We start from the raw sequence: 24,148 nt of genomic DNA, 5'->3' as shown, positions 1-24,148 counted from the left end.
GACTGGATGGCACTGCATACGACCCCAAGAATACCATCCCTACAGTCAAGCATGGTGGTAGCAGCATCATGCTGTGGGGCTGTTTCTCTGCCAAGGGGCCTGGCCATCTGGTCCGCATCCATGGGAAGATGGATAGCACGGCCTACCTGGAGATTTTGGCCAAGAACCTCCGCTCCTCCATCAAGGATCTTAAGATGGGTTGTAATTTCATCTTCCAACAAGACAACGACCCAAAGCACACAGCCAAGAAAACCAAGGCCTGGTTCAATAGGGAAAAAGTCAAGGTGTTGGAGTGGCCTAGTCAGTCTCCTGACCTTAACCCAATTGAAAACTTGTGGAAGGAGCTCAAGAATAAAGTCCACATGAGACACCCAAAGAACCTAGATAACTTGGAGAAGATCTGCATGGAGGAGTGGGCCAAGATAACTCCACAGACCTGTGCCGGCCTGATCAGGTCTTATAAAAGACGATTATTAGCTGTAATTGCAAACAAGGGTTATTTCACAAAATATTAAACATAGGGGTTGTATAATAATTGACCCACACTTTTATGTTTAAAATTTAATAAAATTCAACTGAGCAACATAACTTTTTGGTTTGTAAGATTTATGCTTCTGTTCATAAAACCTACTCTCGTTTGCAGTTTGAAGGCTCTAACTTATTTGCTTCTCATCAAACCAGCTAAATCTGCAGGGGGTTGAATACTACTTGTAGGCACTGTATATATGTTTATATGTTATATGAAAAAGTTTGGGCACCCCTATTAATCTTAAGCTTAATGTTTTATAAAAATTGGTGTTTTTGCAACAGCCATTTCAGTTTGATATATGTAATAACTGTTGGACAGTAATGTTTCTGCCTTGAAATGAGGTTTATTGTACTAGCAGAAAATGTGCAATCTGCATTCAAACAAAATTTGACAGGTGCCTAAGTATGGGCACCCTTATCATTTTCTTGTTTTAAATACTCCTACCTACTTTTTACTGACTTATAAAGCACTTTTTTTGGTTTTGTAACCTCATTGAGCTTTGAACTTCATAGCCAGGTGTATACAATCATGAGAAAAGCTACTTAAAGTGGCCACTTGCAAGTTGTTCTCCTGTTTGAATCTCCTCTGAAGAGTGGCATCATGGGCTCCTCAAAACAACTGTTAAATGATCTGAAAACAAAGATTATTCAACATAGTTGTTCAGGGGAAGGATACAAAAAGCTGTCTCAGAGATTTAACCTGTCAGTTTCCACTGTGAGGAACATAGTAAGGAAATGGAAGAATACAGGGACAGTTCTTGTTAAGGCCAGAAGTGGCAGGCCAAGAAAAACATCAGAAAGGCAGAGAAGAAGAATGGTGAGATCAGTCAAGGGCAATCCTCAGACCACCTCCAGAGAGCTGCAGCATCAACTTGCTGCAGATGGTGTCACTGTGCATCGGTCAACTATACAACGCACTTTGCACAAGGAGAAGCTGTATGGGAGAGTGATGCGAAAGAAGCCGATTCTGCAAGCACGCCACAAACAGAGTCGGCTGAGGTATGCAAAAGCACATTTGGAGAAGGCAATTTCTTTTTGGAAGAAGGTCCTGTGGACTGATGAAACCAAGATTGAGTTCTTTGGACATACAAAAAGGCGTTATGCATGGCGGCAAAAAAACACAGCATTCCAAGAAAAACACTTGCTACCTACAGTAAAATTTGGTGGAGGTTCCATCATGCTTTGGGGCTGTGTGGCCAATGCCGGCACCGGGAATCTTGTTAAAGTTGAGGGACGCATGGATTCCACTCAGTATCAGCAGATTCTTGACAATAATGTTCAAGAATCAATGATAAAGTTGAAGTTACGCAGGGGATGGATCTTTCAGCAAGACAATGATCCAAAACACCACTCCAAATCTACTCAGGCATTCATACAGAGGAACAATTACAATGTTCTGGAATGGCCATCCCAGTCCCCAGACCTGAATATCATTGAACATCTGTGGGATCATTTGAAGAGGGCTGTCCATGCTCGGCGACCATCAAACTTTACTGAACTGGAATTGTTTTGTAAAGAGGAATGGTCAAAAATACCTTCATCCAGGATCCGGGAACTCATTAAAAGCTACAGGAAGCGACTAGAGGCTGTTATTTTTGCAAAAGGAGGATCTAATAAATATTAATGTCACTTTTCTGGTGAGGTGTCCATACTTATGCACCTGTCAAATTTTGTTTGAATGCAGATTGCACATTTTCTGTTAGTACAATAAACCTCATTTCAAGGCAGAAACATTACTGTGTCCAACAGTTATTGCATATATCAAACTGAAATAGCTGTTGCAAAAACACCAATTTTTATAAAACATTAAGCTTAAGATTAATAGGGGTGCCCAAACTTTTTCATATAACTGTATATACACAGTACAGACCAAAAGGTTGGACACACCTTCTCATTTAAAGATTTTTCTGTATTTTCATGACTTTGAAACTTGTACATTCACACTGAAGGCATCAAAACTATGAATTAGCACATATGGAATTATATAGTTAACAAAAAAGTGTGAAACAACTGAAAATATGTCTTATATTCTGGGTTCTTCAAAGTAGCCACCTTTTACTTTGATGACTGCTTTGCACATTCTTGGCATTCTCTTGATGAGCTTCAAGAGGTAGTCACCGGAAATGGTCTTCCAACAATCTTGAAGGAGTTCCCAGAGATGCTTAGCACTTGTTGGCGCTTTTGCCTTCACTCTGCGGTCCAGTTCACCCCAAACCATTTCGTTTGGGTTCAGGTCTGGTGACAAATCAAAGAGACGGATAATACGAATGGTAACAAAAGAGCCCAGGATAACTTCTAAAGAGATTAAAGGTGAACTTCAAGCTCAAGAAACATCAGTGTCAGGTCGCACCATCCATCGTTGTTTGATCCAAAGTGGACTAAATGGGAGACGACCAAGGAGAGCACCATTGTTGAAAAAAAAAATGATAAAAAACCAGACTGAAATTTGCCAAACTACATGTTGACAAGCCACAAAGCTTCTGGGAGAATGTCCTGTTGCCAGATAAGAGAAAAATGGAAGTGTTTGGCAAGGCACATCAGCTCTATGTTCACAGGCGGAAAAATGAAGCATATAAAGAAAAGAACACTGTCCCTACTGTGAAACATGGAGGAGGCTCTGTTATTTTCTGGGGCTGCTTTGCTGCATCTGGCACTGGGTGTCTTGAATCTGTGCAGGGTACAATGAAATCTGCCCAGTGTCAGAAAGCTTGGTCTCAGTCACAGGTCATGGGTCTTGCAACAGGATAATGACCCAAAACACACATCTAAAAACACCCAAGAATGGCTAAGAGGAAAACATTGGACTATTCTGAAGTGGCCTTCTATGAGCCCTGACCTAATACTATTGAGCATCTTTGGATTGAGCTGAAACATGCCGTCTGGAAAAGGCAACCTTCAAACACGAGACAACTGGAGCAGTTTGCTCATGAGGAGTGGGCCAAAATACCTGTCGAGAGGTGCAGAAGTCTCATTGACAGTTACAGGAATCTTTTGATTGCAATGATTGCCTCAAAGGGTAGTTCAACAAAATATTAAGTTAAGAGTGCCATCAATTCTGTCCAGGCCTATTTCATGAGTTTAATTTTTTTTTTAATTCTATGGAAGCAGAAAAGCAATGACTGACTTTCATTTGTTAATTTTCCTATATTTTTAATTTATTACTTTTGTCAGATTCAAGTTATTTCTGTGACCATTGTGGGTTTTTCTTTCATTAAACGAGGGGTACCAACAATTTTGATCACGTGTGTGAATATGAATGATAACAAAAAACGTTTTCTCCACTCATGGTTATTGGTTAGGTGAAGCCATTTATTCTCTTTTTAAATCTTAATGACAGCCAAAAACATCCAAATGACCCTGATCAAAAGTTCACATACCCTGGTGATTTTGGCCTGATAACATGCACAGAATTTGACACAAATGGGTTTGAATGGATACTAAAAGTAACATCCTCACCTGTGACCTGTTTGCTTGTAATCAGTGTGTGTGCATAAAAGCTGAGTGAGTTTCTGGGATCCAGACTCTTACATCTTTCATCCAGCCACTGACGTTTCTGGATTGTGAGTCATGGGGAAAGCAAAAGAATTGTCAATGGATCTACAGGAAAAGGAAGTTGAACTGTGTAACACAGGAAAGGGATACAAAAAAATATCCAAGGAATTTATAGTGCACCTCAGCAGTGCTCAGAGTGTGATTAACAAATGGAAAATCAGGGGCTCTGTAAAAACCAAACCACGGTCAGGTAGACCAGCAAGAATTTCGACTACAACTGCCAGGAAAATTGTTCAGGATGCAAAGAAAAACCCACAAATAACATCAGCTGAAATTGAGCACTCTCTGAAAACTAGCGGTGTGGCTGTTTCAAGATGCACAATAAGGAGGCACTTGAAGAAAAATGGGCTGCATGGTCGAGTCGCCAGAAGAAAGCCATTACTGCGCAAATGCCACAAAGTATCTCGCCTACAATAAGCCAAACAGCACAGAGACAAGCCCCAAAACTTCTGTATCAAGGTAATTTGGATGAGACCAAAATTGAACTTTTTTGGCCACAACCATAAACATTACATTTGGAGAGACGTCAACAAGGCCTATGATGAAAGGAACACCATTCCTACAGTAAAGCATGGAGGTGGATCGCTCATGTTTTGGGGATGTGTGAGCTACAAAGGCACAGGAAACTTGGAAAAAGTTGAAGGAAAGATGAATGCAGCACGTTATCCGCAAATACTTGCGGCAAATTTGCACTCATCAGCCCGGAATCTGTGCATGGGATGTACTTGGACTTTCCAACATGACAACAATCCAAAAAACACGGCCAAGTCGACCTGTCATTGGCTACAGCAGAACAAAGTGAAGGTTCTGGAGTGGCCATCTCCGTCTCCTGACCTCAATATCATTGAGCCACTCTGTGGAGATCTCAAGCGCGCAGTTCATGCTAGACAGCTCAGGAATTTACAGGACCTGGAGTCTTTTTGCCAAGAAGAGTGGGCAGCTTTACCGTCTGAGAAATTAAAGAACCTCATTCACAACTACCACAAAAGACTTCAAGCTGTCATTGATGTTAGAGGGGGCAGTACACGGTATTAAGAACTGGGGTATGTGAACTTTTGACCAGGGTTATTGTATGTTTTTGGTTGTGATTAAGATTTAAAAAGAGAAAACACAGTTTGACAATAAATGGCTTCACCCGACCAATAACCATGAGTGTAGAAAAAAAAAATTTTGTTATCATTCACATTCTCTGAAACAAGGCCAAGAAAGTAAAAGTTCTGCCGGGGTATGTAAACTTTTGAGCACAACTTTTTATTGTGTGTGTGTGTGTGTATATATATATATATATATATATCAGTTCAGACCAAAAGTTTGGACACACCTTCTCATTTAAAGATTTTTCTGTATTTTCATGACTATGAAAATTGTACATTCACACTGAAGGCATCAAAACTATGAATTAACACATGTGGAATTATATACTTAACAAAAAAGTGTGAAACAACTGACTATGTCTTATATTCTAGGTTCTTCAAAGTAGCCACCTTTTGCTTTGATGACTGCTTTGCACACTCTTGGCATTCTCTTGATGAGCTTCAAGAGGTAGTCACCGGAAATGGTTTTCACTTCACAGGTGTGCCCTGTCAGGTTTAATAAGTGGGATTTCTTGCCTTATAAATGGGGTTGGGACCATCAGTTGTGTTGTGCAGAAGTCTGGTGGGTACACAGCTGATAGTCCTACTGAATAGACTGTTAGCTGCTTTTTTCTTGCCATAATACAAATTCTAAGTAAAGAAAAATGAGTGGCCATCATTACTTTAAGAAATGAACGTCAGTCAGTGCGAAAAATTGGGCAAACTTTGAAAGTGTCCCCAAGTGCAGTTGCAAAAACCATCAAGCTCTACAAAGAAACTGGCTCACATGAGGACCGCCCCAGGAAAGGAAGACCAAGAGTCACCTCTGCTTCTGAGGATAAGTTTATCTGAGTCACCAGCCTCAGAAATCGCATGTTAACAGCAGCTCAGATTAGAGACCAGGTCAATGCCACACAGAGTTCTAGCAGCAGACACATCTCTACAACAACTGTTAAGAGGAGACTTTGTGCAGCAGGCCTTCATGGTAAAATAGCTGCTAGGAAACCACTGCTAAGGACAGGCAACAAGCAGAAGAGACTTGTTTGGGCTAAAGAACACAAGGAATGGACATTAGACCAGTGGAAATCTGTGCTTTGGTCTGATGAGTCCAAATTTGAGATCTTTGGTTCCAACCACCGTGTCTTTGTGCGATGCAGAAAAGGTGAACGGATGGACTCTACATGCCTGGTTCCCACCGTGAAGCATGGAGGAGGAGGTGTGATGGTGTGGGGGTGCTTTGCTGGTGACACTGTTGGGGATTTATTCAAAATTGAAGGCATACTGAACCAGCATGGCTACCACAGCATCTTGCAGCGGCATGCTATTCCATCCGGTTTGGGTTTAGATGGACCATCATTTATTTTTCAACAGGACAATGACCCCAAACACACCTCCAGGATGTGTAAGGGCTATTTGACCAAGAAGAAGAGTGATGGGGTGCTACGCCAGATGACCTGGCCTCCACAGTCACCAGACCTGAACCCAATCGAGATGGTTTGGGGTGAGCTGGACCGCAGAGTGAAGGCAAAAGGGCAAACAACTGCTAAGCATCTCTGGGAACTCCTTCAAGCTTTTTGGAAGACCATTTCCGGTGACTACCTCTTGAAGCTCATCAAGAGAATGCCACGAGTGTGCAAAGCAGTCATCAAAGCAAAAGGTGGCTACTTTGAAGAACCTAGAATATAAGACATGTTTTCAGTTGTTTCACACTTTTTTGTTAAGTATATAATTCCACATGTGTTAATTCATAGTTTTGATGCCTTCAGTGTAAATGTACAATTTTCAGTCATGAAAATACAGAAAAATCTTTAAATGAGAAGATGTGTCCAAACTTTTGGTCTGTACTGTATGTATATGTACATACACACATATATTGGTCTGTCTGCAACTATTTATCTTTCTGTCTGGTCAGGGTAATGGTCAGGAGATGTCTATGTTATTAATTTTAATAAGTGGGCACCCCATTGGTTTTGATGTGAATTACAGCCTATCCAAATGTTTCTAGGGTCTTGCGATATTATATTGAATTTGTTTTGTGATAAATTGGAGTCCTTAATCAAATTTCAGAAAATATAAAGGGAACAAGACAGATAATTAATGCTTCCCTAATCACAATAAGGGCACTGGCTCCCCTATTGCAGCCATGTGTGTTTTGTTCGAAAATGCTGCTGTGTTTCAGAGAAAACATGCTTTTAAAAGCCAGTTTGATATGATGCAACTAGGGCAAATAGTCTAAGACCTCATTCACACATGTTCAGTATTTGGTCAGTATTTTGCATCAGTGTTTGTGCCAAAACCAGGAGTGGAACTTATAGAGAAAAACTAGACAGTGGATACGGAAAGTATTCAGACCCTTTAAATTTTTCACTCTTTGTTTCATTGCAGCCTTTTGGTAAATTCTAAAAAGTTCTTTTTTTTTCTCTCATTAAAGTACACTCTGCACCCCATCTTTACTGAAAAAAAACAGAAATGTAGAAATTTTTGCAAATTTATTAAAAAAGAAACACTGAAATCATATGGTCATAAGTATTCAGACCCTTTTCTCAGTATTGAGTAGAAGCACCCCTTTGAGCTAGTACAGCCATGAGTCTTCTTGGGAATGATACAACAAGTTTTTCACACCTGGATTTAGGGATCCTCTGCCATTCTTCCTTGCAGGTCCTCTCCAGTTCCGTCAGGTTGGATGGTGAACGTTGGTGGACAGCCATTTTCAGGTCTCTCCAGAGATGCTCAATTGGGTTTAAGTCAGGGCTCTGGCTGGGCCAGTCAAGAATGGTCACAGAGATGTTCTGAAGCCACTCCTTTGTTATTTTAGCTGTGTGCTTAGGGTCATTGTGTTGTTGGAAGGTGAACTTTCGGCCAAGTCTGAGGTCCAGAGCACTCTGGAAGAGGTTTTCATCCAGGATATCTCTGTACTTGGCAGCATTCATGTTTCCTTCAATTGCAACCAGTCGTTCTGTCCCTGCAGCTGAAAAACACCCCCATAGCATGATGCTGCCACGTCCATGTTTCGATGTTGGGATTGTATTGGGCAGGTGATGAGCAGTGCCTGGTTTTCTCCACACATACCGCTTAGAATTATCACCAAAAAGTTCTATCTTCGTCTCATCAGACCAGAGAATCTTAAGTCTGTCTGGGAGTCCTTAATGTGTTTTTGAGCAAACTCTATGCAAGCTTTCATATGTCTTGCACTGTGGAGAGGCTTCCGTCGGGCCACTCTGCCATAAAGGCCCGACTGGTGGAGGGCTGCAGTGATAGTTGACTTTGTGTAACTTTCTCCCATCTCCCTACTGCATCTCTGGAGCTCAGCCACAGTGATCTTGAGGTTCTTCTTTACCTCTCTCACCAAGGCTCTTCTCCCACGATTGCTCAGTTTGGCTGGACGGCCAGGTCTAGGAAGACTTCTGGTGGTCCCAAACTTCTTCCATTTAAGGATTATGGAGGCCAGTGTGCTCTTAGGAACCTTGAGTAATGCAGAAATTCTTTTGTAACCTTGGCCAGATCTGTGCCTTGCCACAATTCTGTCTCCGAGCTCCTTGGGCAGTTCCTTTTGAACTCATGATTCTCATTTGGTCTGACATGTACTGTGAGCTGTGAGGTCTTATGTAGACAGGTGTGTGCCTTTCCAAATCAAGTCCTATCAGTTTAATTAAACACAGCTGGACTCCAATGAAGGAGTAGAACCATTTCAAGGAGGATCACAAGGAAATGGACAGCATGTGACTTAAATATGAGTGTCTGACCAAAGGGTCTGAATACTTATGACCATGTGATATTTCAGTTTCTCTTTTTTAATAAATTTGCAAAAATTTCTACGTTTCTGTTTTTTTTTCAGTCAAGATGGGGTGCAGAGTGCACTTTAATGAGAAAAAAAATGAACTTTTTAGAATTTACCAAATGGCTGCAATGAAACAAAGAGTGAAACATTTAAAGGGGTCTGAATACTTTCCGTACCCACTGTATATGAAAGATTCTGTGTTTTGAAGACTCTCCTGGTTTTGGCAAACAAATGCTGCTGCAATACTGATCAAAAGTACCGATGTGTGGAAAAAAGCCTAAAATGCAGGTCCCCAGTGGTTTTACCACTTCCAGATCTGTTAAACTAACAGTTCTCTCCTTATGTGTTTCTATAGGGAAAGACCGTTTACCCAAGGAGAGCAGGGTTGGTAGAAGCCCCTGGGGACCTGCCTCCGACTAGTCATCCTAGTGGTTTTGTTCCCTGGTGGCTTTTCAATGAATGTTTTCTCAGAAGTGCTGCAGCCTTTCAGAATAAAACATCCACTGGTGAAATAATGCAACCTAGATCTGATTCATGTTGCCAATGGTTCAGGCGGCATGAACCTGCTGTAAGCTTCTCTGTAAACACACATATTTTACCATGGGAGGCCTTCATCACTCTGTAACCCCAGAGACAGGGCCAGACGGGATTAAGAGGACGCATCTCCAAAGCAGATGGTATTGTGCATTATGATGAAGTATTGGACTACAAAGGGCCCATATATTGTTCTTGCACAGGGGCCCTCGTCTGTGTCCCCTACAGCTCCGGGAGCAAGAGTTAAATTACTCAATTGTTTCAAACCCCCTTGAATCTAGATGGTATCGGAAACAATGTTACCTAGTGCACTCTCTATATCCAGTGAACTATTATCAAACTCCCTATACTGAATGGATGTAATAAGGGCAAAAACTGGTCACTTTAGGTCTGGTGATAGGTCCTCTTTAACGTGATGCGTAATCCTGTATATGATATTATACGTACAAGAGCCCCCCTATTGTACATACGGTACATTACTTGTATTTGACTTGTATTTCAGGTATGTCATAGCTTGTACAATAATAATCAAATAATGAAATATTTATTTTTCCTGCAGTTTGTGGGGACATCCACGGACAGTTCTTTGATCTGATGAAGCTGTTTGAAGTCGGGGGATCACCTGCAAACACACGTTACCTCTTCTTGGGAGACTACGTTGACAGAGGATACTTCAGCATTGAAGTAATTACAATTTTATACTTAATGGATGGCTAACATGTCAGATAAAGCTAAATGATGCATGTACATTAGTCTTTGCCCCTTATTGCTACCCATATTATGCAACTGGGTGCATATCCATGTGTATATCCACATAAATTAGTGTCTCCATATGGGATATGTGCAAATGGCCTCTTCACAGAGGAAGAGAGCAGGGACTGTAGTGCCACCTGCTGGAAGTAGCAATCCAAAATGTCAATTTCGTCTCCATGACTTACGATATACAACCAAACTAGAACCTCCATTTGTAGACATATATGCATCAGTGCAAAGCAGGAGAACGGGTTAAATAGGTGAGAGGCCTTTGACAGGGGGTCCAAAAGTAAAGTTTATCTTTGTGTGCAGTTCCAAAATGGCCTTGGAAAAATTATAGGCTATGTCATGCTCCCCTGAAAAATGCAGGATATATTAACGGCTGTACTCGTATAAATAACAGAAACCATAAAACATACAGAGGCAATAACGTTACAAATAGCCTCTTTATGGCCCGTCAGACGGGCTGATCCAGGCTGCTAAATGATTGCCAATCAGCTACTTAAAAGCCAGTTGTCAGTCATCTATTGGCATTCTTCGCTGACAGAATCCTTGTTAATACGATTATTTTGTGTGTATAAAATACCATGTTATCTACAGCACATCTCCGGTTTCCACGGTTCGAAGTGTTGCTTTTAACTATGATTTTTATGCCAGCATATTTTACATATTTGTTGTTTTTTTTCAATTATCTATATTGTTATAAGTTTAAAAAAAAAGTTGCAATTTTCACACAAGCCACTAAAACAAATACTAGACTAGATATTTCTTGTTCTTTAGGCTATGTTCACACGTTGCTTTTTTCTGCAGCCAAAACTTGATCTCTTGGCAGTAAAAAAGCTGCAGACAAAAAGCAGGTTTTGCTGGCTTTTTTGCTGCCTTTCTTGCTGCGTTTTTAATGCTTTTTTTTTTTTGCTGCGTTTTTTCAGGTTGCCAAAGGCTAGCTTTACTTGCACCATACAAACAGGAACAATACAAGGTCTTATACAACCAATGCAAGACGTTTGTGAAACCATAAAACATTTTTGGAAAACCGTGCAAATTGATCAAATTATTTAGTGGTAAACGATTTTTAAGTCTAAAGAAATAGTAACTATTCTGAACAAAAAAGTTCATGAAAGAATACACAATTACAAATGTATCAACAGCAGGGAGAGTTGAATTGTTCAGTAAAAGTTTTCCTAAGACATTGGCAGTGGATTTTGTAGGGCGGACATTGTTTACTTTTGCAGATTTACTGTCACTACATTGAGTAGGTCAGGCATTGTTCAATTTCACACATTGGTCAGCCATTGAATTGCTCAGTCAATTGTTTACTTCAACACATCACTAATTTAATTAAACTGTACTAATCCTAACTGCCATTCTCAGGTGAGGAGACCAAGACATTTTGGTTTAAACTTCTTTTTTTGCACTTTTATTGCTTTCTCTGGGTGAAAAAACCCTGCAAAAATGCTAAAAGAAGTGACATGCTGCTGTTTTCTAAAAGCATCAGTTTTCCAATTGAGTCAGGAAAAAAAAGGAGCTTTTAATTTGCATAAAAAAAAAAACGCTGCAAAAACGCAACGTGTGAACATAGCCTTACAGGTGATTTTTCATTAATCTTACTAGACATTACAATGAAATGTAACATTTCTGCATACAACTCTTTGCCCTTGCTTTACAATAGCCTGTGCCCAGATCAAAGCATGCCTAGAAATGCACTACTGCATAACTTAATGGGTCCGATTGAGTCTATTTCCATGTGACTTCCATGAGGAAGTATGCGTCAAAAATTAGGCAGTATAAATATTGCAAGATTTTAGATTTTTTTTTTTATCTTTGTAATGAAAAATTAATTCTTATGTTATTTTATAATGTATAATTAATTATACTTAACATAAAACTGAATACGGTATTTAAATTGGTTATATATTATAACCAAGTATTTAAAAAGTTACGCAGATGTTACTGTCCAATTGCTGTTATGAAGTGACTGGATAAAGTAATATTACAGGGAAGTAGAATAACATTTTGATGATCCTGTTGTTTTGTCCGCCTTTCAGTGAATATTTTCTTTTCTTTCAGTGTGTGTTGTACTTGTGGGCCTTGAAAATTCTATATCCGAAAACTCTGTTTTTACTCCGCGGGAATCATGAATGTAGACATCTAACAGAGTATTTTACTTTCAAACAAGAATGTAAGTATTCTAATGACGGACTCGTTGCCCCCTTTTATTCCTGGTTACATTTCTCTGTATTCAGATAACCAGGTTGGTAATTGTTTTGTTGGGAATGGAGCAGAAAAGTGCCTAGTGGTTAACCCTTTGATTGCCAAGGTCCATGACTGCGGAATTATGAAAGTGGACTTCCCCTTTCGATTTCTGCCACAGAGCATAATTATTAGCATACACCGCAACATATGTTATACCATTACATTAAGTTTGTAAAATAATTCACTACTTTAAAAAATTAAGTCTGCAAGCGAAAACAATAAAATGTTTAGTATCAAATATTTTTTTTTTTATTGTGCAAACATTACATAAAAAACATTATACATGGCCATAATAACCTGAAAAATTAGTTAATGCATTATCAAATGTGAAGTGTAAATGGTATTACAAAATTTCCAAATTCCCCATACTGTATAACATTTTTTTTCTTTTTTTTTTTCTTGTGATGCATAAAAAGTTTCCAAATTACTACGTGATTTAAATATATGACCCAAAACAGCTTTGAAAGCTAATTACATTTCTCTTAGATGAGTCCTAGCCTCATACAGCCATGTCATTTTACATAATAATGCATGGCTGCTGAAACAAAATTGGAAAAAGCTGGTTAGTATTAGGACCTTTCCAACCACTTTGGATCAGAATCAACAGGACTTTCTAAGGATCTGTTTACATGTGGCAATTTTGCACCTTATCTGCTGTGTGTGAATTGCCTTGTCTAAGGAAACTGACTGATTTTCTTGACCCTCTTATAAGGATGTGGTCAGATTTTTAGTAACTGAAGGTCTATGAGGAGTGCCTAACAGGTTGATAGAACCATTTCTTACTAAGAGTAAAACCCCCCTTTACACCTTAGATAACTGTTGGCCAAATGAAGTCTCCACTGATCCTTTGACATGCTGTTTTCACCCATTGACAAATGTGATCAGTCTTGTTTATCCTTAGCAGATAATTCCACTTAGACTTTACTCTTAAAGGGGTTGTCCACTACTTGGACAACCCCCTCTTGATCTAAATGTTTGGCCCCGATAAAATAAAAAAGCTTATATTCACCTCTCGTGCTGGCGCTGTTCTCGTGGTGTCGGCACTTGTTCTCTCCGTGGCTCCTGTGCTGCTGTTGTGACACGTGACCCCAATCAGCCCTGGCGTCACTGTCCCCACCTCCGGACAAATCAAACATGTTCAATTCGACAGGAGGCGAGGACAGTGACACCAACGCTGATTGGGCACCGGCGTCACGTGTCACAACAATAGCACGGGCGTCCCGGGGAGAACGAGCGCCGACACCACGTGAACAGCGCCAGCATGGGAGGTGAGTATAAGCTTTTTTATTTTATTGGGGCAAAGTGTGGGGTATGAGAAGGAGTTGTCGTAGTAGTGGGCAACCTCTTTAAGGCCACATTCAAACGTTCAGTATTTGGTGAGTTTTTAACCTCAGTATCTGTAAGCCAAAATCAGGAGTGGAACAATCAGAGGAAAAGTATAATAGAAACACGTCACCACTTCTGTATTTATCACCCACTCCTGGTTTTGGCTTATAAATACTGATGTAAAATGCTGACGAATTGTGAACGTGGCCTTAATGTGACTCTCTACCATAGGATTGAAAAGTGACTGTACATTTTACATGTGTAGCCACCCTACCTGATGTCCTATTTGCCTTACACACTCAGCTCCATTGCTCCTGCTTCTAAGATGGCTGGCACAGTGACATGAGAAGTGCCATGGTAAATCTAAACCATGCCTCTCCTTCCTTTCCTATCCCATTTTCCAGGAAAGGCTGGGAAAGTTTGGCTCAGGCCACTGCAGCGGCCATCTTTAGAGGAATGGAACTCCAATCTGGGTGGAAGAGGCAGCATGGGACAGATGGAGGGCACTAGTTAGGGTGACTACATAGGAAAATGTATAGTCACTTTTAAGCCCCAAAGTGGAAGATTGCTTTAAATTTCTGCATTCCCTAGCCTAAATATTTTGACACTTTATACTAATGCTGGTTTAGATTAGCCATCCATATAACTTGAATAAAAAAAAATGATAATCCAACTTAAACTTTTGATTTTTAAAGTCTGTTAATTTGGATGTCACCAGATTTCACAATACAGAGTGCATACACCATTAAATAGATCTCTTAGACCTGGCGAGGATGCTGGACTTAATTTAAAAGTCCGTCCATATACGGATGGCTGGATTATCCTTTTTGTTTCCCTGACAAGTGTTAAACACAGAAATGGACATTAAAAAATGCTCATTTTAATCTGAAGATTACACATTTATTCTTACATGGATTTTTATAGTAAGTACATCAGCCTCATAGGGTCTAACATATTTAACTATATATTCAGTTTGTTCCTTTTTTTTTTCTTTAAAAATTTGGGCCTTGTTAACCTTAAAACGTCACAGTATCCAGATTTCAGAATACTAATCTAACTAGACCATGAATATTATGATTTTTTTTTTTGAACATATATAAATGTATGTAGAAATTAATGTTTTAAAATGTCAGAGTTATGAAAGCAGACCTAAATATTAGCAATAATTGTATTTTTATTCATAACGGGTTTTTTTTTTTTCCTTGAGAGGTTTTGTCTTTTATCGGAGACTTGTGACGGTAAAATGTTACAGTGTTGATTTTTAATGTCTGGATTCTTACTATCATTAAAAGGTAAAATAAAATATTCAGAAAGAGTGTATGATGCCTGCATGGATGCCTTTGACTGCCTTCCTCTGGCTGCTCTAATGAACCAACAGTTCCTGTGTGTACATGGTGGCTTATCTCCAGAAATCAACACTTTAGATGACATTAGAAAAGTAAGTGCCTATAAAAAAGACTGGGTGTCAGTGTTTTGTGCAGATGTGATCTGTAGACATAAAGCAAACCATTGCTTTGAAAGCAGCTGACATGATTCAAGGGTTATGTACCATACTAAAAAGATCTTCTTGTCCAGTGACATGAAACATGCATGAAAATATGAGCAGAATGATTTCAAAATGTTATAATTCTACCAATTTTCAGAACTCTAAATCCTTTGGTTCTCTTGATACTTCCATAGAGTTAAATGATAACGCTCTAGTAGCCTTTAAAGGGATTTTCCAGGACTATATTAGTCTTTTGGCTTATAGCAAAGAAAACAAGAGGTAGGTAATTGCTAACTACCTGCCTGTTCTACCTGGCATCGGCTCAGAGCATCACTGACCACTCCTGCCAGCGATTGAGCTGCTTTATATTAACAGAGCAGCTCTTCCTCTTCCTTTCTGCTCTGCTGACTGGGTGTGATTGCCGAGGTCATGCTGATTGACAGCCAGCTCCCCGCAGTTAGGCAACAGGGAGCTGGCTGACAGCATGACATTGGCTGTCACGCCACATCAACAGAGCAAAGCAGAAGAGAAGCCGCTGCTCCGATGACGTGAAATCAGCGGAAACTGCAGAATCGCCGGCTGGAGAAGTTTGTGATCGATCTGTGCCTGCAGAGATCAGCGCAGGGCAGAATAGCAACAACCTGCCTGTTCGTTCTTAGGCCCATAATAAAAGAATATTATAGACCTGGATAAGCCCTTTAAGTTGGTATTAAGGCCTCCTTTGTTAAGCCAAACACAATTTTATTTATTTTTAATGAAACCATTTTTCTAATGCTCCCATGCCTAGGTATTGTTACATTCTCTTTATGGTGCCCCCTGGTGGTCTTTTCATTAGCTGGCCTGGGTGATAGCAGGATTCACTCCACCACAAAAGGACCCAGGGGAGGGGCTGTATCACTGAGCATGTGTGACCACTAGCACTGGACAGATTAGGTGGACTTTCTTAGAGGGAATCTAAAAACACCAGAGAGCGACAGAACATGTATGTAACAGTAATATCTGCTATATCATTGGAGGCACGGAGTGTAAGTAGTTACTGAACACCTCTTACTCCACTCTTCTCACAGATCTGGCCATTTATTATTCGCCAGCAAGAATTTCCAATTCTCCAAGTGGTTGAGCAGGTTTTTCTTTTAATAAATTGCATGCGTAATTGCATATTTACTAAGTTTTCTTCTGGAATACGCAGTCGGTAATAAGTGGCTTTTTGAAGCGCAATCTGCATATTTATCAACACATTATTTCATTCCTGAGTATTTCAGTTACAAAGCCATGAATAATTTACAAGCCTAAAATAAGTTTGGAATTCTAGCTCCGTATTGCATATTTTATGATACACATTTGAAGCCGAATCTCTGAATGCATCTTTCTAATGAAAGTTTTCTTCTTTTTAATTGAACGTCAAAGCGATGAAATATCACTTCATTCCCCTCAAATAATATTAAGCCCTGGGCTAAAATTTCGCTGTTTCATCGCTGAATTATTTACATTTTACTTTCCTTCCTGACTGAATTAGCCAGCTTGATAGATGTATGAATCAATGTGACAAGTCAGCTGCAACTTATTTTTATGAAAGGTTTCCCAAGGTTTGCTGTAGGAGTCCATGCACGGACTGAATCACTTCAAACCCTGAATATTAGTTATAAGAAATAAGGCAGATTCATTACATTTAAAGGGTTTTTTTTTTAGAGTTGGGTTATTTTATTGGATAAATAAAATCTGTCAGACCCCCAAACATTGTGAAACCACCACTATTAGATCATACAACCTTATTCTTGCATTAAAATGATCCATTTATATAGTACACAAGACATATATGTGTAAAAATAACTTAGATATTGTTGCAGACAACATGCAAATTATTGAGGACTAGTCCATTGGGGTGTTTATATACAAGGACTAGTCCTCCCTTGGTAGCTTCAGTCATGACCCTGTGAGCATGATTGAATTTCCATACCCCACTCGCAGCCTCTCTCTAGTCCCTAACCTCTAATGCATGCACACGACCTCTTAGATGTCTGGGCTTGTGCAGTTAAGCCAGGTGTACGGCCCCCAGCTTCATTAACATAATACACTGGACCACCTTGCCTTCAAAACAGCGTCAGTTTTTTTAGGTAGAATTGCACTCACTTTTGAAGGAACTCGGCAGGAAGATTGTGCCAAATATCTTGTAGAACTAACCTCAGATCCTCTGTGGATGTAGGCTTGCGTAAATTCTTCTGTACACAGTTATATGGAACTTTAGTCACACCCACAGGGGTGTGATTGGTGCTATTAGGGGAGGATTAATGAGGGTGAGTAAATGTCCCACCAGACTAGTCCGCATTAATTTGCATGTTGTCTGCAGCCGTTTAGTAAATACCTAAACTCCACTAGTAATTTTGAAGCTGCTTTTCTCATAATTCTATGTTGTTCCCTCCCTGTTCTTCCTCCTTAATATTTATGAATACAGGGTATTACCATTCCCCTTTGTCAATGGGACATTGTTAGTACTGATTAGACAGTTTTAGAATATGAAAGGGACACAACACATATGGAAGCATCCAGTTGTCTTTTTTTCATACATTATTTAGGATGAATAACAGAGGAATGGCAGAAAAGCTGTGAAGGAAAAAATGTTGCGGAATTGACTACTATTACCTTTTTTAGCTGTCCCTTGCTACTTGGAAATCCATTATATATACTTCTCTTCATGTAGGTCTTGTGATCAGCTCGGATGAGGACCACTTGGGAATTATGTTCTGTGCAGGAGATTGAATTTTCAGTCAACAGAAGTTCCTGTTTGATGCAATTGCATGGACTTTACCCCTTAAGTTCTCTGTTGCGTTGTCAGAAACTCTTATCAAAGATAATGATGATGACTGCACAGTGCCTGTCACACAATTCTATTAGATTATTTAGAAGAATATATAGGGAAGGATAATTACAGTGTTATCTCAGCAGATAGAGATGGTACTGGCTCTAGCTGTTCATGTGATGCTGTGCCGATAAATCATGGGGTTTATAGCAGAGCAGAGAGTAATAACATGCAGGGTAAAAGCTAGGAATCAGCATGGACTGAAGGGAAGAAAACTAAGTTGGAATGCATGGAAATAAGTACACTGTATATAAGAGAAGTGTAGAGTGTGATAGGTAATCAGTTTGAGGTGCAGTTATAGAAGAAAAAAATAGAGTGCTTCTTTAAAAGATATGTGTCAAGAGAGCTTCACTTTAACTCCTTCCTGACTTGGGATCTTCATCTGTGGGCCAAAGGAAAGGGCCACCATAAAAAGTACCTAACCCTTCCAGAAGCTTTACATGATAATGTATTAATTGAATGGGTTCTATGTAATGCTACATTTCCCCATCTGCACCCACTGAATTGGAAAGTGGAGGTAAAATGAAGCTGTCCCCAGCAATTGCTATGTCTTGGGGTAGCGCAATGTGCTATTGTCAGCAGGGATTTTCCAGATGAGATCACACATGGTCGGTCTTATGGAATCTTTTAAATGAACTGCCACGGAACTATGTGAGGGTTTTCTTATACCAAGTTATTACATTGCAAAAGATATTACACTTGAATTTGTAATATACTGTGGTGGCCAAAAGTATTGGCACCCCTGCAATTCTATCAGATAATGCTCAGTTTCTTCCTGAAAATGATTGCAATCACAAATTCTTTGGTATTATTATCTTCATTTAATTTGTCTTCAATGAAAAAACACAAAAAGAATTGTCCTAAAGCCAAATTGGATATAATTCCACACCAAACCTAAAAAAGGGGGTGGACAAAAGTATTGGCACTGTTTGAAAAATCATGTGATGCTTCTCTAATTCGTGTAATTAACAACACCTGTAACTTACCTGTGGCACCTAACAGGTGTTGGCAATAACTAAATCACACTTGCAGCCAGTTAAGATGGATTAAAGTTGACTCAACCTCTGTCCTGTGTCCTTGTGTGTACCACATTGAGCATGGAGAAAAGAAAGAAGACCAAAGAACTGTCTGAGGACTTGAGAAACCAAATTGTGAGGAAGCATGAGCAATCTCAAGGCTACAAGTCCTTCTCCAAAGACCTGAATGTTCCTGTGTCTTCCGTGCGCAGTGTCATCCAGAAGTTTAAAGCCCATGGCACTGTGGCTAACCTCCCTAGATGTGGATGGAAAAGAAAAATTGACGAGAGATTTCAACGCAAGATTGTGCGGATGGTGGATAAAGAACCTCGACTAACATCCAAACAAGTTCAAGCTGCCCTGCAGTCCGAGGGTACAACAGTGGCAACCCGTACTATCCGTCGGCGTCTGAATGAAAAGGGACAGTATGGTAGGATACCCAGGAAGACCCCACTTCTTACCCCGAGACATAAAAAAGCCAGGCTGGAGTTTGCCAAAACTTACCTGAGAGCCTAAAACGTTTTGGAAGAGTGTTCTCTGGTCAGATGAGACAAAAGTAGAGCTTTTTGGGAAAAAGCATCAACATAGAGTGTACAGGAAAAAAAAAGAGGCATTCAAAGAAAAGAACACGGTCCCTATAGTCAAACATGGCGGAGGTTCCCTGATGTTTTGGAGTTGCTTTGCTGCCTCTGGCACTGGACTGCTTGACCATGTGCATGGCATTATGAAGTCTGAAGACTACCAACAAATTTTGCAGCATAATGTAGGGCCCAGTGTGAGAAAGCTGGGTCTCCCTCAGAGGTCATGGGTCTTCCAGCAGGACAATGACCCAAAACACACTTCCAAAAGCACTATAAAATGGTTTGAGAGAAAGCACTGGAGACTTCTAAGGTGGCCAGCAATGAGTCCGGACCTGAATCCCATAGAACAGTGATTTTCAACCAGTGTTCCGCGGCACACTAGTGTGCCGCGACACATGGTCGGGTGTGCCGCGGGGAAAGTTCTCCAAACTATGGTGCCCCCTGTGTTTTGTTTCCCGGCAATGCGCTCGATGCGCAGTCACGCCTTCTTACAATGTAGGAGACGTGTACAATAACACATGCGCAAGCTTTGAACCTCGCGCTACTTAGTGACGTCACCGAGGCCGGCGCGTCATCCTGAGAGCGGAGAGACTCTCGCATTTGCCCGCCGCCAAGGTAATGCCCGCCAATAATGCTGACTATATGAGCTTTTGCCTGAGTATATGAACTGTTGGCAGAATACTCAGCATATGAGCTGGTACTTTTAGTACTCCAGCAGTATACTGCATATAACAATGAGAAATGTAAAATGAGAAATACTATAGTCATGAGGCTGGAGTACTACAAGTACCAGCTCATATGCTGAGTATATGAGCTGGCACTTGTACTCTGGCCTCATGGCCATAGTACTTCTCATTGTACCCCTTTATATTGTAGTATATGAGCCACATAATAATCAGCACCATATACTGTGGCGCTGTACAGTGCACATCACCACAGTATATGATGCTGATAATCATGTGCTCATATACGTGGGACTGTATTTATGAGGTTACATGGGATTGAATATATGAGGGGGTTATCCTTTTTTATTTCACTTTTTTTTAAATAAATAATTTATTGAAAGGACCTCTGCCAGGCATATTTCACTCTTGAGGGCTAAAAAAGTAGCTCTTGTGGTGGTAAGAAGCTGATTTAAACCCCCCAAGAATGAACTCCGTGAGAGTTGTATGTATGGAATAATAAATGATATTAGTACCGTTCTTCAGCAGTCATGTCCTGCTTGAATTGACTCTAGTGGCGTAGCACTTGGCAGCTGCCTCTATTCTACTTATAGAGAAAGCTGAGTGCTACGTCACTAGTGTCAATTCAAGCAGGAAATGCAGACCGTAGTAATAGAAGTTATTATCACACACATACAGCTCTCGCGAAGTTCACTCTTGGGGGGTTTAAATCAGCTTCTTGTCACCACGAGAGCTGCTTTTTAAGCCCTCAGGAATGAAATATGCCTAGCAGAGGTCCTTTAAGTGTGGCAGATAATGTAATACTCTTCTATTTTAGTGTGTGGCTGCGCACACTATCTCAGCAGTGATGGAGAAGTATTTGAGAATGGAAAAGGCAAATGCCGAACAGGACCCTGGACACAATTCTAACCCAAATGAAGGCCCTAGTATGAGAGTTCGACAAAAGAAAAAAGACAAGACGGTGAGCTCAAGGCAATACAGTGAAAGCTATCTTTCATTTGGATTTACTTCCACTGGGGATGCGACAGCACCAACACCACTGTGCTTGGTGTGTGGTGAGAAGCTTTCCAATAGCGCTATGGTGCCAAGCAAACTTAAACGCCATCTCCAAACGAAACACCCTTCCGTTCAAAATAAACCGATGGAGTATTTTGTACGCTTACGTACAAACAATGAGAAAGGGGCAACTTTTTTGAGAAAAAGCACAAAGGTAAATGAGAGAGCCCTCAAAGCTAGCTACCTTGTTGCTGAACTCATAGCTAAATCAAAAAAGTCCCACACTGTGGCAGAAACATTAATACTACCAGCTTGTAAAGCTATTGTAAATGAGATGCTTGGCCCTGAAGCAGCTAAAGAGATAGCTAAAGTGCCTCTCTCTGATAACACAATTGCCAGACGGATTGATGACTTGTCTGCGGACATTGAAACAGTTGTTTTGGAAAAGGTGCGCATCAGTAAGAAATTTGCCTTGCAACTTGATGAGTCGACGGATATCAGTGGACATTGTCAGTTGTTGGCCAATGTGCGTTTTGTGGATGGTGAAGCCATTAGAGAAAACTTCCTATTTTGCAAGGCACTGACAGAAAAATCAACAGGAGAGGCAATGTTCCAAGTCACATCGGAATATCTTGATAAAAGTGGACTTACATGGGAAAACTGCACAGGTGTCTGCACTGATGGAGCCGCAGCCATGGTCGGGCGCATCAAAGGCTTTGTAAGTAGGGTTAAAGAAAGAAACCCAGATGTTCTTGCTACCCACTGTTTCTTGCACCGTGAGGCCCTCGTTGCAAAGACCTTACCAGCAGATCTAGCTCCTGTGTTGGATGATGTTGTGCGCATAGTGAACTTTGTGAAGACGCGACCTTTGAGATGTCGCTTATTTGCGTCTTTGTGTACAGAAATGGGAGCGGAACATAAAATCTTATTGCTCCACACGGAGGTCAGGTGGCTGTCACGCGGCAAAGTGCTGGCCCGTGTGTATGAGTTGCGAGAGGAACTTAAAATATTTCTTACAAACGAGAGGTCCGATTATTCAAAGCTGCTTGCAAGTGATGAGTGGTGTGCAAAGCTGGCATACCTGGCTGATATATTTCAATATCTGAATGAACTAAACACACGGATGCAAGGTCGAAATGAAAATCTGCTTACAAGGACTGATAAAATGAACGGATTCCGTTTAAAGGTGCAGCTCTGGCAACAACATGTGCAGGGTGGCAACCTTCAGATGTTCCCACTCACCGAGAAACTGCATGATGACAATACTGCTGCAATGTGCGAAGCGATTGGCAGACATTTGAAAACTCTTGAGGAGAAGTTATCGTTCTATTTCTCTTCAGCCTTCACAAAATGCCTTGACTGGGTTAGGGACCCATACAGCTCATTATCCGTTGCTGGAAAGGACATGACTTTAAAGGAGCAAGAGGAACTCGTTGAACTGAAGCAAGATCGCGGTTTAAAGCTAAAGTTTGCTGATCTTCCTTTGGACAGTTTTTGGTTATCTGTTGCCAAGGAGTTCCCCATTCTGGCCAACAAAGCTATTTTGACATTGCTCCCATTTTCAACCACATATCTATGTGAGCAAGCTTCTCAAGCTTGACTGTGATAAAAACTAAAAACAGGGAGAAACTGAGAACTGTTGAGGAAGAGCTTCGTGTGTGTCTTTCCACCATTCCTGTCAGGATATCCCTTTTGTGTTTATCGAAACAGGCCCAGGTTTCACACTGAGTGAGTAAAATAAATTTAGAATGTATATTATTAACTATATGTATAATATGACTGTTTTAGTGTCATTTTGTGCTATTTTGGTTGGTGGTGTGCCCCAGGATTTTCGAAGTATAAAAAGTGTGCCGCGGCTCAAAAAAGGTTGAAAATCACTGCCATAGAACACCTGTGGAGAGATCTCAAAATGGCAGTTTGGAGAAGGCACCCTTCAAATATCAGGGACCTGGAGCAGTTTGCCAAAGAAGAATGGTCTACAATTCCAGCAGAGCATTGTAAGAAACTCATTGATGGTTACCGGAAGCGGTTGTTCGCAGTTATTTTGGCTAAAGGTTGTGCAACCAAGTATTAGGCTGAGGGTGCCAATACTTTTGTCTGGCCCATTTTTGGAGTTTTGTGTGAAATGATCAATGATTTGATTTTTGCTTCATTCTCTTTTGTGTTTTTTCCTTGCAAGCAAATTAAATGAAGATAATAATACCAAACAATTTTCAGGAAGAAACTGAGTATTATCTGACAGAATTGCAGGGGTGCCAATACTTTTGGCCACCACTGTACTTGTCTATTTCAGAAATTTAATTATCATTGTTTTGCTTTTCTCAGTTAGATCGCTTTAAAGAACCCCCTGCATATGGGCCCATGTGTGATATTTTGTGGTCAGATCCCTTGGAAGACTTTGGTAATGAGAAAAGCCAAGAACATTTCACTCACAACACAGTCAGGGGGTGCTCTTATTTTTACAGGTAAGTCGATTATAATGTAACTGACACTGATGAGTTTGTCGCTCAGTATTCTTTCTTCGGACCATGCTCCCAATACTCATTTTCACTCCAGATGATTAGCAGGGCTGTTTTGGAGCAATACTTTTGCTTTTCAGTCACTTTGGGTTTTGTTTCAGTATTGCCTGGTGGAGTTGAGAGACGACTCTGTGCTGCACCTTAGTTACATAAATGTTACTGCAGCCAGTACAGCATGGAGCTGCCTAAATAATAAATCTTGTCCTGATGCTT

The 24,148-nt window shown here is 40.5% G+C and overlaps 1 protein-coding gene across 5 annotated transcripts in view; it reads left to right on the top strand.

Moving 5' to 3' along the window:
* The window catches only part of PPP3CA (protein phosphatase 3 catalytic subunit alpha), a 302,955-nt gene that overhangs the window by 208,091 nt on the left and 70,716 nt on the right, over nt 1–24,148 (top strand). For all 5 annotated transcript variants that reach the window (XM_073639032.1, XM_073639045.1, XM_073639038.1 and 2 more), the window contains exons 3-6: nt 10,025–10,149; nt 12,286–12,397; nt 15,090–15,235; nt 23,742–23,881. In XM_073639032.1, the coding sequence (XP_073495133.1) occupies nt 10,025–10,149; nt 12,286–12,397; nt 15,090–15,235; nt 23,742–23,881 (523 nt within the window). The remainder of the gene's footprint in view (nt 1–10,024; nt 10,150–12,285; nt 12,398–15,089; nt 15,236–23,741; nt 23,882–24,148) is intronic.

This window comes from Phyllobates terribilis, unplaced genomic scaffold, assembly GCF_046119375.1.
Source record: "Phyllobates terribilis strain yellow unplaced genomic scaffold, ASM4611937v1 Scaffold_1__5_contigs__length_1240528914, whole genome shotgun sequence".
NCBI classification, from domain to species: Eukaryota; Metazoa; Chordata; class Amphibia; order Anura; family Dendrobatidae; genus Phyllobates; species Phyllobates terribilis.
This window is presented reverse-complemented; position numbering and strand designations above follow the sequence as displayed.